Here is a 17,855-nt window from a genome sequence, read left to right as displayed (position 1 = left end):
ACAATTGCATATAAACCTTAACCTCTACTCATTGCAAAACAAGCAATAAATTTACTCTTCTTTAAATATATAAGAAGATAGAACTTTGAGAACTTTATTATTGGCATTTTTCTCAGTTTAGTTTCCATTTAGCTCATCTGCAATAGGAAATTCTTAGGGTAAAGGAAACAGAAAAGATTGTTTTACATCAATTAATAAATTAATGAAAAAGTAGAATTTTACAAGTGGAAGAGATGCTAGAGATCACTTACCACAAGCGTTAATTTGTATAAATTAGGAAACTGAAGTTTATTAAAGTTAAGTGATTGACTCAAAGCTATAAGGATGATAATCAGCAAAGTCAGGACCCAAACCCAGGTCAGCTGATTTCACATTTCATACTCTACACCACTGACATTCAAAGAGTGATGCATGGGCAAGAGGCCTTAGAAACTTACTAGAACTGCTGAATCTTGAGCTCCTGTGTAGACCTGGTAAATCAGAATGTGTATATTAGCAAAATCTTAAATGGTGAGAAATAGCTCTTAACACAGGCTGCTTCTTCATAGTTGGTTGCATGACCCTAGGCAATTCATTAAATCTCATTTTCCTCTTCAATAAAATTGGAATAAAATTAGTTTATTTCAAAGAATAATTGTAAGAAATAACTAAAATCGTGTAAGTAAAAGTCATTTGTAAATATTAATATACTACACATATTAGTTACAGTCAATGAAACCTTCTTTTACTTTTAAGAGTGCTTAGGAAGAGAGAATAATTCTCCTATAGAAACAAGTGTCTAATAACTCAATTTAAGACATGTTAAAATTAGACAGAAGATGTTGGGTATAAGGGAGAGTGCTCAGAGAAGGAAAGGCTTTTTCAATATCACTAAATTAATATTATATGTATAACTACTAATATTTCCTTGCATGAAGATAAGTCTGGTTAACTGAAACCACAAATGAAGAAATTCTGGTGGATTAGTAGACAGTGTCTGAATATATGTCTCTTATATTGGATGTATCTATTAATTTAAGAATAGCCTTTATGCCATTCTTTGGTCTCAAGGTAGCCTAGTCACAATTCTTGTAATTTTCCACATACAGCATTTTCCATTTGATAATGACTTTGCTCAAGATGTCCTCTTTAGCAAGATACTTTTCAAATACCACTACCCATCTATACTTAGTTCCACTAGGCTGTTGTCATTTTCATGGGGCTATGTTTCTCTTAAAACAGATGAGGAAACATCATCTCCTGAAATCTTTTCTGTATACCTTAACTCCCAGGCTGGGTTTCTTGTAGAATATCACCCATATTTATTTGTAATTTTATTTATGTGTCTGTTTCCCATATAGTTTTTGAGATCTTTCAGGGGACATTCCCAGAATCTAGTGCAATTCTAGAAACTACATAAATATATTTTATAATGAATAAATTAATATTAACAGTAATTCTTTTTCAAGAACCCACCCTCTTATTAAGACAATGAAGGAGAGATTCAGATGATATTTATTTCAATAAAGGTGAATTTATTTATATTACTCTAGAAATAATGCTTTCATGTTGGATTTGTATTGCTTGGTGCCCCCTCAGATAAATATAGTGCAGATTTAGCAATTAAGTGGCTTAAATCTCTAGACATTTGGGGTAAAACTTTAGCAGGAGTGCTTAGAAGAATAACTTTTGTATCACTGTCCAAGCTTCACAAATATTTAACTTCTATTTCTTTGCATAACTTTCCAGAAATTCAAAATCACAGGTATCCTTGAATAAATTACATTTAATGAACTTGGTCACTAAAGATGAAAAAAAACCACATATTTTTCAAAGCACCTAGATGAGTCATGTTCTGACTAGCATCACTCTTGTTTGTAAGGAGGTACTTTAATGTTTTGGGGTTTTTTTTCTCCTCCTCATGCTTGATCACCTTTGGAGATAGATATTATTTTAGGCATTTAAGAGCTTTAGAAATATGGTTCACTGTTTTATAGAAAATATATATTTAATACATACTTATATGAAAACTATTAAATTTAACAATGGTAGATAATATTAGCTACTTTTGATATTTTTTTCAGCTATCTACTCTGTGTATACATATCCATTGTGTTATCTGACCTATTCAGGAAACAATCTTAAATTAATCTGTATTTAGATTCATGCTTCTGAAATTTGGTCCCAGGATTCCCAAGAAAAATCTACTCCCCCTGTCGGTTTAAATAAAATCCAAAGATTTTGACCTTGAGAATGTGGTTCAAGGGTAAACTGTTTTATAATCATTTGCTTGAATTGCATCTAAGAGCACTGTGATTCATGTGAAATGCATTAATAATTAACATTAAGCTAGCATAGTTTTTTTGCTTTACTTAATAAAATAGATTTATTGATGGTATATCTGTATATGTAAAAACAAATGTTTTACACAAGTATAATTCTGCTGTAGGAGAAAATGGTACAAAAAGATCGTATTTTAAAGGAATATAAGTAATTTTAAATCTTGAAAATATCATCGGTGATTATTTGTTGACAAGAACAATGTATAGCCACAAATCTCATCAGTAGATTGATATTTTAGTAGTGTGCCGTGAATTATAAAGTGAAGAATCATAAAATTCCAAGGAATATATATTATATTAAATTACATGTGTTTTATTTAACCAAGGGCACTGAGGTTGCAGGTATGTTTTTCTTTCTCTTTTATTCCTTTTTATGTCACTCTCTCCCTCCCCACTCTTCCTTTCTTCCTTTTTCCTTCTCGAGGTTAAAACAAAATACATGAACAATGTAATTATTCATTTTGTGTACATAAATTTCATATCCAGGTGAGCCCAGGTGCCCCAGAATACCACAAACATGAGCAAAATATGTTGTAATCTTCCTTCCTTGAAACAAACAGGTTTGGTGTTAGCATGCTGGGCAAAATGTAGGAGACCAGAAGTAAGTAACTTGTCAATTTTTAATAAAGTCTTCCTCCTTTGCAGAGCCAAATGCACCATTCTCCCTGCAAACTCTGGCGATGATGACATCTTCCCACTTCGTCTCCATAGCATCCATTTCTGAAGATTCCCCAGAAGGGTTTCATCAGGGAGATCCACCCATCTCCCCTAGAAAGTTGGCAATCTGGTCAGCCAAAAGAAGCCTCCCCATTTCCTGAAACTTACTCTGTCCGTGGTGCTGAACCATTCTGCTTAGACGCGCCCGCACGGCGCTGTCAGCTGTGCAGGGGGGAAAAAAAATCTTCCCCGACGCTGCCCAAATCAGAACTGTGTATCTGTTATTTACTCAAGTCTTCGAAGAGCAGCAAGCTTTCTCCATCTTAATTCGACTCTACCGCAGAGCAGAGTTGCGCCGGCGTGATGGGAGGAGATTATAGGCAAGGAGAAAAAACTAATAGCAGCATTGCTCACCTGAGACCTAAGATGCTCCCATGAGTTTTGGAAGTACTCTGCTCCTTACAGCTAATATACATATTTTTGAAAAGTATTATTCTTTTACCTTTGTCCTTACACAAGGGTTCTGTGATATTGCCACCCTTCCATTTAAAAGCAAGGAGATTTGACAGCAATAAGGCTTTCAACACTGGGGATTTAAATTGTTTTTCGGTGGACTGACTTCCAGGACAAGGACTCATCGGCACCCGCCCAAATACCATGGCACTGCGTGCGCCTTTTGCCACCGGAACCTCCCCTTCCAATGAGACTTTCTGATTGTGTCTACCAACTCTCCTATTAGGAAACCCGTGGGTTGCATGCAGCTATTCTGTTGTATTCTGTTCTCATTCTCCCTCCCCTCTCTCACTCGCACTCTTGCTGGCATCAATACCATTCTGCTGAGAAGAAAAAGCCCACAACTACCTTAAGGGGTTAAGACAATATGCGCAACTCTCACCTTCTATAGCGACCACTATTTAAATCTGGCAAGAGCCTGACACCAGTCTTTGCAAGAATGGAGTCGGTAAAACAAAGGATTTTGACCCCAGGAAAAGAGGGGCTAAAGAATTTTGCTGGAAAATCCCTCGGCCAGATCTACAGGTAAGAGAAAGCAAACCCATATTTGCCTGAGGCTCAGCATGAAAAAAAATCTGCAGGGCTGTTTCCGTGAACCCTGGTTGCTTAGAGAGATTGTAATATGATCGGGAAAGTCTTTTTTTCTTGTTCGTTGCTGGAGTGGGGCTGCTCTGGGAACCTGCTTATTTATTCAGGAATGTTGCACTAAATGGACCTGTCTGCTTTGTGTATGTCTGTGTGATTTTTGTTTCAGTACCTGCAGATTCTCATCCCTTCCTATCCAGGACTTATCCTCTTTACAATTGAAAAATGACCAGTACCTGTTCAAAGAATCTTTCATTTGGTGCTTATAGTGACACCAAATTAAATTCCTTTGATGCAGACAAATGCATAAAATATATAATCCTTTTAAAAATTCATCAAGAAATTATGAAGAATAATGGCAAAAAGAAATTTAGATCCTAGCTCCAAAACCACTTGAGTAGTAAATCCCCGAATGGAATCAGCCTTCTGTAAAGAAGCAAGAAGAATCAAAATATATCAATAATAGATAGCTGAAGCAGTTCTTCTTTCTGAACCCCAAATAATGTGTATATGCCTTTCATTACTTGACCTGTCCTAGAAGTCTAATTCTTCCATAGGAAAGGTCACCGCACTTGTAAGAAAAAAAAACCATAACAATAACCAGCCAAATAACTTTGGAAATTATTTTAAAAATATTTATCTTCCCTGTAGTCATTGTTTTACTTTCACAACTTTAAATCCTTTCAAGATATTATGTGAATGCACTTTTTCTAAATAATATGAGCAAAATCAAGAAGAGAGGGCAGAAACAAAAGAATAAACGATTCCAAGAGAGCGCTTCTTTTCGCATTTGAGAAACTGGAGTCTTTGGAAATGGAAAGAAAATGACCAGTTTTCGAAATCTCTTTGGTCCTGGGGGGCTTCGTGCAGTCTCCATCATGCACCTCTGCGGCAGTGTATACCGCAAGGGCCCTGCAGTCTCGCAGCTGCCCTGCAAAAAGCTGTTCTTTCCCAGCCCAGGTGCCCTCAGGTGGGGAGTTCAGGTTGCAGAGTTCAACTCTGAAATATGAGTTTATGAGGCCAATGTAACAAAATAATATTAAATCTCATTAGTTGAATTTTTCTCTCCCAGAATATATTGCCCTGTGTTCTACCATTGCGACTGGACTTTAGGAATAAGCCTTTTTTTTTTTTAACAGTCTCAAATGCGTTTGTGAGCTATTCCCAGGTGTTATCCTGCAGAATTTGGAAGTCTGACTTCCTCCCCACTCCCCACCCCCACCCCGTAGCCTCCAATTGCTTGACAGTCATCTCCCAAGCTATGCATTCTTAAAATTGATCTTAGATTTTCATTTTCTTTGCCCGTGTGTGTGTGAAAACAATTGTGTTGGATATATCCTTTAAAAGAGCATACATAAAAATCAATTATTTGGTAGATTGGAAACATCTTCAAATTTTAACCGGTGGTGTTCTTTGTTTAAATATTGAAAGTATTCACCTCAAGGGTCCACGGTGATGTTACCCATTCATATTCATCGTCTTCTATTTTTAAGTAGAGATTTCACGGATATATTGTGGACCAGAACAACGCTATCAGTTTTTAGTAAAACCTTTCTATCTCTCTGTTTTTCCCTACCCTCTTCCCCCAAGGACGAAAGCCTAAAAGGAATTGAATCAGGCGCGTGAAATCTCGTGAAATGTTTTGTGTTTAAAATAAAAACAAAAACCACCGTGAGACCTTCCACCCTGATGTGGAACATCTTACCGGAGTTGATTTAGGGGCGCATTTGTATAACTTGGGAGTCTCATTTTAAGTCTTTGGAAATGGGCCCGTGACATTGTGTGTGTGTGTGTGTGTGTGTGTGTGTGTGTGCGTGTGTGTGTGTGTAACCGAGATAGTAATGACGCAAGATTGAGAATTAATTATTCATGTTCTGGCAGTAGGAAGCTTAGGTGTCGGCCATATGTTGCGGAGGCCTTTGTTTCAAACTCGAGTAATAAGAAGGAAAAAAAATAGTCAAGATGTGTAACCGGAGAGGGAACGCTAGGTTGGCACCCTAAGGCAGGAGGAAGGGGCCGTGGGGTGCGCGACTCCCCCTGAGCGTCCGTAGACCTCGGCGCGGGCGCTGGACAGGAGAGGCCTCGGTCCCCGGAGTCGCCCGGCTCAGCTCGGGGGCGGGATCGCGGCGTCCTTATCCTGGAAAGCTCTGACTTGCCGGGGAAGGGAAGGGGTAGGGCGGGCCCGCCGCTGAGCGGCCCGCGGGAGGCTGGGCGGCCGCAGGAAGCAACCTGTCGCCGGGGTAAAGCCCTGAGGCTGGGAGGCGTCCGCACAGGTGCTCAGAAGGCGCCTTGGGGGTATAACCCTCATGAACTGCAGACTCCGCAAGAAAGTTAGGCCGAAGCGGCCTGTGTGTGTGAATCCAGGTGCTGCGGGTAGATCCCGAGGGGCTGGGGACAGATCCCGAGGGGCTGGGGACAGATCCCAAGGGGCTGGGGACAGATCCCGAGGGCTGGGGACAGATCCCGAGGGGCTGGGGACTGATCCCGAGGGGCTGGGGACTGATCCCGAGGGGCTGGGGACAGATCCCGAGGGCTGGGGACAGACCCCGGGGGGCTGGGGACAGATCCCGAGGGCTGGGGACAGATCCCGGGGGGCTGGGGACAGACCCCGGGGGGCTGGGGACAGATCCCGAGGGCTGGGGACAGATCCCGAGGGCTGGGGACAGACCCCGGGGGGCTGGGGACAGATCCCGGGGGGCTGGGGACAGACCCCGGGGGGCTGGGGACAGATCCCGAGGGCTGGGGACAGACCCCGGGGGGCTGGGGACAGACCCCGGGGGGCTGGGGACAGATCCCGAGGGGCTGGGGACAGATCCCGGGGGGCTGGGGACTGCACGCCGGGGGCCCGAGGTGTTCCAGGCGAGGAGATGCCGCCGCGGGGAGAGGGGCTGGCCGAGGTCGGGGCGCCCGGGGGGTCCCGGAGCCTCGAGTCCGCCCCTCACCCGCCGCGGGACGGAGGGAGGGAGGGCCAGCGCCCCTCCCCTCAGCCCTCAGGGGCCCCGATCGCCGGGAACGGGAGGGCCTCGGGGGCGCCCGGCTCCAGGGGTCCTGGCCCACCCCGCCCCCTCCGCTCTGCCGCGCAGGGTTCTGGAGAAGAAGCAGGAGGCGGGGGAGACCATCGAGCTGACGGAGGACGGGAAGCCCCTGGAGGTGCCCGAGAAAAAGGCGCCGCTGTGCGACTGCACGTGCTTCGGCCTGCCGCGTCGCTACATCATAGCCATCATGAGCGGCCTCGGCTTCTGCATCTCGTTCGGCATCCGCTGCAACCTGGGCGTGGCCATCGTGGACATGGTCAACAACAGCACCATCCACCGCGGGGGCAAGGTCATCAAGGAGGTGGGCAGCAGCCGGCCGCGCGGGCGCGCAAAGCCCCCGCACCTGTTCGAGACCCGTACCCCTCACCCCCTCTTCTCCACGGGGCAGGCTCCGTCCTCCCTCCGCCCCTCTAGCGCCGCCCTGCTGAACGGAGCCTTCTAGGATCGTCAGCACCTGCCTCTCTCGGCTCCTGAAGCGAGTCGCTTCCGCCCTCTAGGCCTGTCCTTTCTCACCTGCAAAGTGGGAAATAGCGTGTAGCTCACTAGGTTTTTGAGAAGAGTAACTTCATACAAGAAGTTGGGGCTTAGTCATGTCCGCTAAACTAAATCGAAACATTTTTCTTTTACTCAAAGGAATTAGAGCAGCTATTTATAATTTCCCGCTGAATCCCTCCAATTCCCGCCACATTTTTAATAATGAAAATGAAACAAAACCGAAAAATAAAGAGAGTGACCGCAGTGCGGGCGCATCTTGGGGTCACCGGGAATCCAGCCCCATAATCTGACGTGTGGGTTGGGTGAGAGAAGGGTCAATGTCAAGGTCACAGAAAACCGTGGGTCCTTACTTCCTGTCTAGGGATCCGAGTGACAGTAAACCAGAAAGAGTGAGGGTGGGGAGGATTAATTTGGCTCTCACTTTGGACAGGAAACAGTGAGCGCTGACCAGCCCTGGACGTTCCAGGAGACCCCGCAAAGTGCGCTTGGTTTCACATTTTTATTCAAAGAGAGAACAGGGCCCCAGGTTCTCAGGCGGAATAATCGCTCCTCCACCCTTCCCGATGCAGATGTTTCCTCCCAGTTTAAAGGTCCACCTGGTGCAGCCGGGGAGGCTGTCGTGGATAGAGTTAGGCCCCGACCTTCGGACGCACCCCTCTCGGGCTCTTACGATCACCCGGGCGCAACACCTCCCTCTCCACTGACTCCCAGATTCTTAGGGCTACTCCAGGTCATTCGGCCCACGCCCATCCCCGTTTGCTGGCCCCATTTTCCTTCCTAACTCCTTCGACCCCGCACCTCCCACCCCAAGCTCCCCAACTTCCTTCCCCAGAATTTCCCGGGTTCCGTTCTGCTCTCTAAGCGATTCCTCTGCTGTCCGCACTGGCCGGGGGCAGCTAAATGCAGCCAGCCAGGTGTCTCCATCCCCAGCGGGCCAGCGACATCTCTTCCTAGGGAGTCCCATTTTCCCAAACCAGATTCCCGAGGATTCTCATTCATCGAGGTGACCCAACCGGCCTGACTGTATTCCGAGAGCAAAACTAGGGCGCCGAGCTCTGCCATTAATCACAATACACTGTGCCCTGTTTTCCAGCTGAAAGAAGCATCTCCCACTTATAAGAAGGTATCGATTCTGTTTTGTTAGGAAACGAAAATTAAGCCACCCCCACGCCCGCAATTCAGGGAGTACCCGGGAACTGGGGGCTCTCTGGCTGGAGAACAGAATCTTCAGCTCGGGCGCTGACTCTACTTTCCCTCCACCAGGTTTTTAAAATTAAAATAATTTTTTTCCCTACTTTCCCATAGAAAGCCAAATTCAACTGGGACCCGGAAACCGTGGGGATGATCCACGGTTCCTTCTTTTGGGGCTACATCATCACCCAGATCCCGGGCGGCTACATCGCGTCTCGGCTTGCAGCCAACAGGTAACGTGCGCGGCCGGGCCCAGGCTCGTGGTCGTGGAACCCGTACCCTCAGGAGGGCGGCGGAGACCGGGGGGGCCGGGACGACAGCCCCGCGGGAGTAGGAAGCCCCCGGGCCAGAGCTCCTAAGTCCCTGGTCCCCCCTCTCGGAGAAGGAACTGCCGGAGCCTCCTTCCAGAACAAGGCTCCGGAAAGGACGTGGGTCTCCGGGGCGGGCGCCCGCGGTCGCTTCCTGTCCGCCCCGTCTGAATCGGCCCTTCGCAAAATAGTCGACGTGCTTTAAGGCCGGGAAGGAGCTAAGGCCTGGCGGCGAGCAGGCGGAGCTGGGACCTGGAGGCCGGGCGCGCAAAGGGGTGGGGGCGTCACGTGTTGTTGTCGTCCACGTGCGCGTCCCGCGGGCGCCCCGGCTCCCTGCGGCGCCTACCTCCCGGCAGCGAGCCTCGAAAAGCTGGTGGGGGAGCCTGCCCAGATGGTGCTCTAGGTCTGAAGGATTTGTTTCTATGGAGGCGGGCGGGATTTCAGGCTCCAGGGGCGCGATTCCACCTGTTAATGAGCCCCGCTGAGGAGGGGCGGGGAGGGGAAGGCGCTTAACTGCTTCCTGCGGCCACGGGCGGTGCTGCGGGGGTCGCTGCAAGACGAGGTCCTAGTGTCAGCCCTCGGGAGTGCCCCAAGCGCCCCCTGCAGAGGCACCGCGACGTTTGGGGCCTGAGAAGTGATGGGGTAGGGGTGTCAAAGAGCACAGCCATAGGAGGGTGGGAGACAGCTTCATTTGCTTCACGATGTATATTATGATAAATAAAACCAAGCGCTCCTTAAGTCTGAATTGTTAAGCCGATGAAGAACGCAAGCACTCTCCTTCCAGTATTGCAGCATAGAGCCCCCAAAGAGAGACTTCAGGTCTTTCTTCAGACCCTGTACCATGACCTCATCACTTTCCCGCCCTTCAAAACTGGCAAGTAATCTAGAACTGGGCACCTCTCTAGTCTGAGTTCTTGTCTGCTATCATAAACGTAAACGGATCCCTCTTCATCTCTAAGTGAAATTTCCCAGGCCACTTCCAGTGGCTTTTGTCATCTTCAGTCCTATTCTCAGAGGTATCTTCCCACCCAACATTTCCCAGTCATCTCCAAGGCCTAGGAAGGAATTCTTGGAAATTTACATATTTTAGGCTTAAGGATTCTAGGGTGAGGATTTTTGGACAGTCCTTCAAAATGTCAAGAAGAGAGTGCAATAGATGAAGTATAGTGCCCTATGAATATTGTTTTTTCTCTGACATTATGGATGGTTAGCACTGAGACCCAGCAAGACACGGATATTCTTTTTTTTTTTTTTTTTTTTTAAAGGAATCTGTTTAAAATGAAAAGCACTAACTGTGGAGAGAACTCAATTTTATAAATGGGATAAATGAATGAAAAAAATATTAGGCAGAAAAATCTAAAGGAAATAATGCCTTAAATAGTACTGGCAATGAACATGTTACATTTTTGGATTTTATACTCATCATGCATAGTGTTTTGAATACTTTTTTCCCTATAAAATATTTTCTAAAACAAAACAAACTTTCCTGGAGAGACACTCTGAAAATATATATATATATATATATATATATATATATATATATATATATATCTGAATATATATATATATCTGAATATATATATATATCTGAATATATATATATATATATATATATATATATATATATATAATGTTTTTACTTCAGGGGATACCTATCCAACAATGCACTAAAACCCAAAAATTATACAGGAAACTCAATGTAATATGAAATGAAAATATAATGGCTGTGCCTTTTTTTTTTCAGAGTCAAAACCTTTGGCTTGCCAAATGTTAAAATGCTAACATTTTCCTGCCAGGAAAATACACCAGGGATGCTTCAGCTCTCCTGGTTATAAAATTGGGAGGTCAGTAAACAGGTTTTCCTGATGAAAAAAAAAAAAAAGTCAAGCTCAATGCTATCATTTGTGACATATTTAGTAAAGAAGAGACTGATGCTGACTCAGATGCTAATTTATTTGTTACATTTTTCTCAAAGGAAAGAGTTCTGAATTTTAGAATTTTTATTTGGATCTGTATTTACCTTACCTTAAAATGGGTATTCCAGGGAATAAAGCTTAATGTTTTCTTATGCATTATTTTGTATTCTGCAAGACTGAGAAAACTAAGTTAAAATTCATTGTAAAATATTATGAACAGATAGAAGATTATTATAAAATAGCTTCTTTATTGCATCTTGGGGTTTTGACATCTTTGCTACAATTTTAAAATATCACAACTATATTTTAAAAATATATAGTTGAGGCCTTCTGTGAAAACAGGTTTTAAAATATATATAACATTCCCATTTCTAATTATAAAAATATATAAAATAAGAAAATGTAATAGAAATTATAAATAATTTAATCACCCAGAGACACCTATTATTAACATGTTGGTGAATGTCCGATTAGTCCTATATCTACTACATAAAATTTTATCTTAGCTGTTTTTTAAACAAAAAACTGAGAGATTTTTAGAATTGATTTAAAAGATGTATGGTTTCTCTTTATAATCCTTTTCAAAAACAGTAAAAACAGCACAGCAAGATCAGTTTTCCGCCTACAATTATTGTGTATCCATTCAAATAAGCTCCTCCCTATAGATCATTTAATAATAGAACAAACTTTCCCTTCGCTGGGATGCTGGGACAGATTCCTCTCCCTGTAGGTGTAGAAGAAGCTCACTCTGGAAAGTGTGTGTCATCACTGTTATGGCCGGAACTGGAACAGAGGAACTGGGGTGTGTGAAGCTGCTTCCTCAAGAGAGAGGCGCTCCTGGTTACACTGCCAGGCAAATTTCTCAATGAAAAACAAACAGTGACGCTTTGGCACCTCCATTTTAGAGATGAAGCAAAATACTTGTGCAGAATACAAGTTCTTGGTTTTTCTTCTGGTCAAATTCCAAATATCCGTGTTTTTCCTGATCATGCAGAGGAGAAAATGAGGGAATCCTGGGGAGAGAAAACTCAGTTTCAAATGATGATGATGGCCCTTGCATCATTTTTTCTTTTGTCTTTTCTAAAGGGCTATGGCACATCCTGGGCTGGAGAATTTAGCCACTTCCACAGGGGGCCTTAGGGTAGGGAATCAACAAAACACTCCCAACAAACCTGTAATGTTTCCAGATGAGTACATACAGGTATTTAATACAGTGTTTAAAAGGTGTTGGGGACAATTAAATTTGCTTTTAAACAATACTGAGCATGGAGCTTACAGTAATCCAGATAATTCCAAATATAAAATGGCTAAAGATGATTTTTATTGTGGTAAAAATGCACTGAGAGAGTGAGAAGGAATCTCACTGGGCAAACGTTTAATGTGAGAAACAACAGAATTTTTGCAGTGGGTATAATCAAAGATCAGAATTACCTAAGAAAATTTGGCCAACATTATGTCTTTAATGGATAATACTATATAGACCAGGGGTCCCCAAACTTTTTACACAGGGGGCCAGTTCACTGTCCCTCAGACCGTTGGAGGGCTGGACTATAAAAAAAAACTATGAACAAATCCCTATGCACACTGCACATATCTTATTTTAAAGTAAAAAAACAAAACGGGAACAAATACAATATTTAAAATAAAAAACAAGTAAATTTAAATCAAGAAACTGACCAGTATTTCAATGGGAACTATGGGCCTGCTTTTGGCTAATGAGATGGTCAATGTGCTCCTCTCACTGACCACCAATGAAAGAGGTGCCCCTTCCGGAAGTGTGGCGGGGGGCCGGATAAATGGCCTCAGGGGGCCGCATGTGGCCCGCGGGGGGGCCGTAGTTTGGGGACCCCTGATATAGACTATTCTTGACACTCTAGTATAGGTGGCAATATTACTTAAACTCTATTTAAAATTTTTCTATCATGTCCTTCCCTCCTGATTTCCCAACCCTGCTTTAGTTTTTTACATAGTACTGATAGCCACCTGGTATACCAATATTTTTCTTTTTGTTTAATGTGTGCCTTTCTCCAATAAAATGTAAGTGTCATGACAAAACAAGTAGTTTTGTCTGTGTTGTTTTTACTGTTTATACTTTGCATAAACCTCATAGTGCCTGGCCCATGATAGATCCCTGCTCAATAAATAAAATGAACATCACAACAAAGTATGGCCACACACACACACACACACACACACACACAAAGGCAGTATGGCATAATGCTTGAGATATAGATTCTAAAACAAGCCAAACTGTATGGGTTCAGTCTCCTCCTGAATGTGCCATTTAATAGAATGACACAAAACATTCTCTGCACCTCAGTTTATATTTCTGTAAAGGAAGACTAAAACCAAAATACTTACCTGGTAAGTGTAAAATTCTTAACAAATACTTGGCACTCAATAATTGTTGTTATTCTTCATTAATAATAAAAACTTAAATTCAGAAAAAAATATTAAAAGAAAAAACTCTTGTGAACACTCAGCATTGTGTTTAAATTTGCCTTAAGTATTAATAACACAAAGGATTATTTTTATTGTGATAAAAATGCCTCTTTTCATATGTCAGATTTCTGCCTTTAAGATTATTTTTCATGCACATTATTAATATTATTGTTCACTGGAAATGCTATTTCTCGTTTGAAGGCTTTTAAAGAGTTTTGTTAAAACTATTTTCAGCCAATAGAATTAAGAGTTCTAGTAATTCAGTGCATGCTGCGTTTGAATTATAGCCAGGCATAAATACACTTAGAGAAATGCCTTTGAGCAGGAGGTTAGACTTTTCTGTTGAAAGTTATTGTTTATTTCCCCTGCCCTGTCCTTTATGTAAAGAGGGTTCAGTTCCTAGTACAACATTCTGTCTTTTCAGGTATCTCTTGGGTTTCTAACTTGACTTTGGCTAAAAAAAAAAAAATAGTTCTTTATTTGAAGAAGGATTGAAGATTGCATATGTCTGTATCGTAAAGTGAACTCCCTGTAACAAAAAGAACCCATTTTAGAGCTGGACCAGGCTCATCTAATCCAGTACTCTCAGGTTACAGACCAAGAAAGCAAATAGAGAATCAGGTGGGTTGTAACTTGCCCAAGTCACAAAATGACTGAGAGTAAAACTCAGGTGTCCCATAGTGCATGACCACAGCCAACCTCCACTTTGAAATCGAACATCTCTGCCTGATATTATGTGCTTCATTGCAAAGTTCACTTTCAGCAGCAGGCTGAGCCATCTGCTCCCTGAATCGGTGCCTACAGTCTATCATGCCCCAAATCCTGGACAGAAATCCATGAATTAGACAGAGAAGCCTTTAGTAGGCCCAAGGGACCCTTAGGTTTCTGTGGCAGGAGAAACATACTTTATTTTTGTGTGTGCACTGGCTCCCAAACAATTTGGCACAACAGGAGTGATTCTGTTCTTCTATCAGCAAAAGTCAACATCCAAACCTGATAGTGACTTAGGCAAATAGTGTGCTTTTCAGTGGAGGAAAACATGGTATTTAGAACTTTTTCTCCTTGCCCAGACCCTTTGAAAGTTTGGGTTTATAAGATTGCGGAGGTAGGAGCATGACTGGGGGATAGTTTAGACCTTTGATCTGCAAAGAAGAAGGGTTCTTCCTTGGGATTTTAAATGATCAAATTCAATTTATATGACTCACCTAAAAGAGAGAGTAATTTACACTAAAAAATGACTGGATCAAATGGATGGATTCTTAAAACTATTTACTAATGTCTAATTTTATTTATAAAAATGAAATTAGATATGCTTTAGGTAAATATTCTGGCTAACCTAATGTCGAAAAATCCTCTGGTGAGAATGATTTTCAGAAAGAGAGGAACAAAGATACTTTAGACACAACACCTTCATATTTTAAGCCCAGAAAGAAACAATTTTGCTGGAGCTATTCTGTCTTTTGCCTTCATAGAAATAAAACAATAAAGGTGTTTTTTCTTGTATTGGAGTAAGCATGTATTGGAAATCTAAAGTCTTATCACCAGACGCACACAAATACCCTTTATTTATGTATTTATCTACCTATTTATCTATCTGTCACCTATCATATTTTTTCCCTCTCTGCTTACCTTTCTACTGTAACATTTATTGCAAGCTAGGGTTCCTTAACAGTGGTGGGGTTCAAATAATTTTAACAACCTAATGACCGTTTTAAGTATAAAAAAGATGATATACTGAAAGGTAGTTTATTACTTCATGCATTTAATACTTAAGAACATTAAAAGAGGTACACAAAACTAGATTATGCTATAAGAAAGAGTTTTAAAATATTAATGAAAAATATTGAATAATACCTGACAAAAAATAATGAAACTGTTATTTAAGATATTTCGTATTGTTTCTTGATTGGCATCCTCACTTGCAATTTTTTTCACCTATGGACGGAATGAACATTACTATGGGCACTTAGAATACACTGTTGTGCAGATGAATGTTATAAAAGAGTAAGGAATGTAAATTTGTGATTTCCACATTGGGTGGCTGCCCAGGCGCCCACCTTAGAGAGAACCCTGATTATAAGTGCCATTTTAACAACTGGGTCACTGAAATCAACAAAAATTTAGGTATCATTTTGCCCAACTGGTGCAAACCGGCTGAATCCCTCCACTGTTAACCTTTCCAGTGAGAAACATTTGCAAGTTCCTTTTGTGTGAGAAAACAATTCAGACTATAAACATAAAGCCTGCTGCAAGGGACCACTCTCCTGCTGTGGTGGAAAGACAGTTTATAGTCATTCAGGCTGGTAGGGCTAGAGCTGAGTATCTCACTCATCTCGCTGCCTATGAAATATCTAGCTGCCTTCCCATTGTGGGCCCTATAGGTTAGGTATCTAGGGCAATGCAGAAAAAGGCCTTCCTTTTCCTGACAAAAGAAAATACCCTTTCCACAAGATGAATAGATAGATCGAGAGGGGGAGGGGTCCCTAAGGGCTTGCACGGGGTTTGCTGACATGAGCTTCTCTCAGCTTCTCTCCCCTTCCATCCCCCCCTTTTCACCCCTCACTGGCTCTGGCTTCCCCTGTGGCTGCCACATCCCACATCCGACTCCTGCAATGAAGAGGCAGTCTCTGGAGGGGAGGGACATGATTTTGAGGGAGGAGAGAGTCAGGTGGGCAGCTGGTAGAATGATTCTCCCTCTGCCATATGCCACTGTTGGGGCTGTCTAATTTCTCTGTCATGAGTGATGAAGTCATTTTTACAACTTAATGATGTATCCAGGGACCCAGAGAGCCAGCTTGCGCTTGTGTATTCCTTATTTAAAATGGGAGTGGGGGCATCAGATGTAATGAAGGGAGGTGCCTGAGCACCGATTTGATTAGATTAAATAGATTAAACAGCCCGAATCACTCTATTCCTGCAGACCCTCTTGGAAAGGATTAGTGCCACACCTGGGGTGAAGAATACTAGTTCCCTGTTAAGTGACAAGCCACTGCCCAAATGGAAATTGATTGATTGATTCAGGGAAAATAGATATAATCTGTAGAAGTGACAAGTCACCAATGTTTCTGTCACCTCTTCCAGACAAATCCTTGAGGGGTGAGCTCATATATGAGGGTGCTTGTGGCTCTGGGTCATAGGAAAAAGGATATGATTGGGAATTTCAGAGCTAACTTGCTTCAGGCCACACCGAATGGTAATTATCAGGCAGGGCATGCTGCAGGTTTTCAACAATATCATTTGCTTTCCAGGACATTTTCATATCAGCAATACTATATGCTTCTCAATTTGGACTATGTAGTTGGTGATATGAAGCCTCCTACACCACGCTTAGACACGCACGCACACACACACACACACACAGATATTTTCCTTTCCTTTGTCTTTCAGTGTGAAATGATGACATTTTCTTACAATATAAGCACTTAAAAACACACTCATGTATGTCTGTGCGTGTAACAGAAAAAAAAAACATAGAAATTAGTTTTAAACTTGAAACTGAGCAAATTAAATCATTTTTGTATGTTATTTGCTGTGGAGGAAATCTTGAGGCAAACAACAGTGTTGAGTAGCTTTCAAGTGGCTTATCATTATGAACAGCAATCTTAATAAGCAAATGACCCTTATTTTATTTTTTCTTCCTCATAGCGGCTCTGTAAGGCAGACATTCTTACCCCTGTTTTATTGATGAGAGACACGAACCCAGAGTAGCAGTGATTTTCCCTAAGATCCCTAGCTGCTGAGAGGAAGAACTACGTGTCTGATTTCACATAATGTGCTTCTTTTCTAATGAAACTTCTCCTATTGACTAGCTTTACTGTGCATGTTCCTTTAAAAATTATTTTACAGTGTTTTTTTTTTTTTTTTATCACTGTATTACTTAGCGCTGGTTTAGGTCCATAGGAAAAGGTATGGCTGTGGAATAATTAAGATTTATATATTTGCATGATTTTGCCTTTTAGGCAAGTCTTTTGATAAGTGGATAAAATTGAAAAATCTATTGTGATGGATTTGTTTTCAGGGCAGCAGTGCTGGGAGATGCAGCTATGTGTCGAAGTGGAGACCCATGCTAGGGATGATAAAAGTCACACAAACATGAAATGTCTTTAATATATAATCTATTTTCTTTTGCCTATCGAGACATCAAAACTCTATTCAAGGCTCATGTTTGTTTGTTGGTTTTTGTAACATCACGTAAAAGAAAAATGATGACTGTCAAACATAATACAACTTGCACAGCTACATTAAGTATTGATAAATGGTGAGATTCTTTAAGAGTACATCACCTCTAAAGCATTATGACCTAATGTGATTTTGAAAGCGGTGTTTGAGAGACCGTGATTTCAGAGGGTGAGCAGGTTGCTATGATGAACAGTAAGTGTAATGGCAGGTGGC

The 17,855-nt window shown here is 42.3% G+C and overlaps 1 protein-coding gene across 1 annotated transcript in view; it reads left to right on the top strand.

Moving 5' to 3' along the window:
• Positions 1-2,979: 2,979 nt before the first annotated feature.
• The window catches only part of SLC17A6 (solute carrier family 17 member 6), a 40,523-nt gene continuing 25,647 nt past the window's right edge, over positions 2,980-17,855 (top strand). Inside the window, exons 1-3 of the mRNA XM_066364316.1 lie at positions 2,980-4,016; positions 7,160-7,412; positions 8,912-9,030. Of these exons, the coding sequence (XP_066220413.1) occupies positions 3,931-4,016; positions 7,160-7,412; positions 8,912-9,030 (458 nt within the window). The 5' untranslated portion in view covers positions 2,980-3,930. The remainder of the gene's footprint in view (positions 4,017-7,159; positions 7,413-8,911; positions 9,031-17,855) is intronic.

Source organism: Saccopteryx leptura, chromosome 1 (assembly GCF_036850995.1).
Source record: "Saccopteryx leptura isolate mSacLep1 chromosome 1, mSacLep1_pri_phased_curated, whole genome shotgun sequence".
Classification (NCBI taxonomy): Eukaryota; Metazoa; Chordata; class Mammalia; order Chiroptera; family Emballonuridae; genus Saccopteryx; species Saccopteryx leptura.
This window is presented reverse-complemented; position numbering and strand designations above follow the sequence as displayed.